Genomic DNA, 1,339 nt, shown 5'->3' with positions numbered 1-1,339 from the left:
GTCTCCGCATTCATTTAAAGGACTGGTCTGGTTTCATATGCATCTAGAAATGTATCCTAAATACACCTTCCAATATTTGAATTATGTTAACAAACCATAAATGAAACGCTACACATGGAAAATTTAACATACAGCTTCAAAATGCTTTTTTTTTGAGACTTTGAAGACTTCGAGACTTGTCATGAACCCTTTAACCGAAGTCCTCTAATTAATGCATTGAGCACCTGTTTTATTTAATAAATTTTTTAATATCCGTGTTATTTATTTATTTATTTTAATTGCATACAATTGAGATGTTAATTATGATTTTTGCATTGAAAGTAATACATAAACAAGATTTCAGGCAATAAGACCCAAAAATCCAGTTGTTATGGGTCGGTTGAGTCGCGGTTAAACTCATGTTTAGGACTGAACTACACGTGCTGTGTGTCGCTGCACGCTTTACCTTGGCTCGTTTCCTAGTGTGGCCGTGATTCTGACAGCGCCGCTGCGGGGAAAGACCAAAATATTTATTAGTGACCGTTTAAAATCATTCATTAATGATGAACTTCAGCACCAAACAAAACCTCAGCGGGAAAATGACAGATACTTCACAGAAAGTAGCTGACAAATAACATGGAGAAAATGCATTCTATTCAACATCAAGATTTACATGTGTATCAGGGAAAATATATAAAATATAATATATATTTCTGGTGCTGTGACTGGTCACCATTTCATCAGCTTTTAGCCTTTTTTCCAGTTCACTTAAATCCTGTTTTGTGGCAGATCAAACAGTTTCAGATTGAGTTTCGCATGTCAAGGCATAAAACTTTTAACCTATTTTACTCTCATTAATGCTGAAATCTAACTTTATGTACACTACTATTCCAATTTTTGGGGTCTGTAAGCATTGTAATGCTAATGTAGCTGTGTCTGTGTAAATAAATGCAGGTTTGAGGAAGACCGTAAGGAAAGTCTGAAGTCTCCTTCCTAGTGTTTCTGTCTCTCACCTGTGCATCCTGGGAGAGGTTGTCGTCTGGTTCTGTGCTGTCGGAGTTGGCGTCTTTTGCGAGTGCCGTCGGGCTGATTTGGCCACGGATGCCCGCGGAAGCATCGGTGGACAGAGAGCCGTCGCCCTCCAACATCCCATCGGGTGTGAAGACCACAGACATGATCCCTCAAAGCGCACACGTCACAAACCCTGAACGCACAAACACGAGCGTGTGAGGAGGATGAGATGCAATAATAGATCTTTAGGTCATCAGTATTTGTTATCAAACACAGTTCAGTCAGTCTTTACCTGACACACCTGGGCTGTAGTGTGATGGTGTGTGTTCTTCTGCGTGTATGTGTGTGT

At 39.8% G+C, this 1,339-nt stretch overlaps 1 protein-coding gene across 1 annotated transcript in view; it reads right to left on the bottom strand.

Annotated features, from left to right (window-relative positions):
* LOC107556722 (R3H domain-containing protein 2) overlaps window positions 1-1,339 on the bottom strand; it is a 33,490-nt gene extending 32,151 nt beyond the window's left edge. The window contains exons 1-3 of the mRNA XM_016239910.1: window positions 1,283-1,339; window positions 993-1,183; window positions 446-487 (exon numbers count right to left, since the gene is read on the bottom strand). Coding sequence (XP_016095396.1) covers window positions 446-487; window positions 993-1,154 — 204 coding nt within the window. The 5' untranslated portion in view covers window positions 1,155-1,183; window positions 1,283-1,339. The remainder of the gene's footprint in view (window positions 1-445; window positions 488-992; window positions 1,184-1,282) is intronic.

Source organism: Sinocyclocheilus grahami, unplaced genomic scaffold, assembly GCF_001515645.1.
Source record: "Sinocyclocheilus grahami isolate Dianchi unplaced genomic scaffold, SAMN03320097.WGS_v1.1 scaffold577.1, whole genome shotgun sequence".
Lineage (NCBI taxonomy): Eukaryota > Metazoa > Chordata > Actinopteri > Cypriniformes > Cyprinidae > Sinocyclocheilus > Sinocyclocheilus grahami.
Note: the sequence above shows the minus strand (reverse complement) of the source record. Positions and strands in the feature narration are given on the sequence as shown.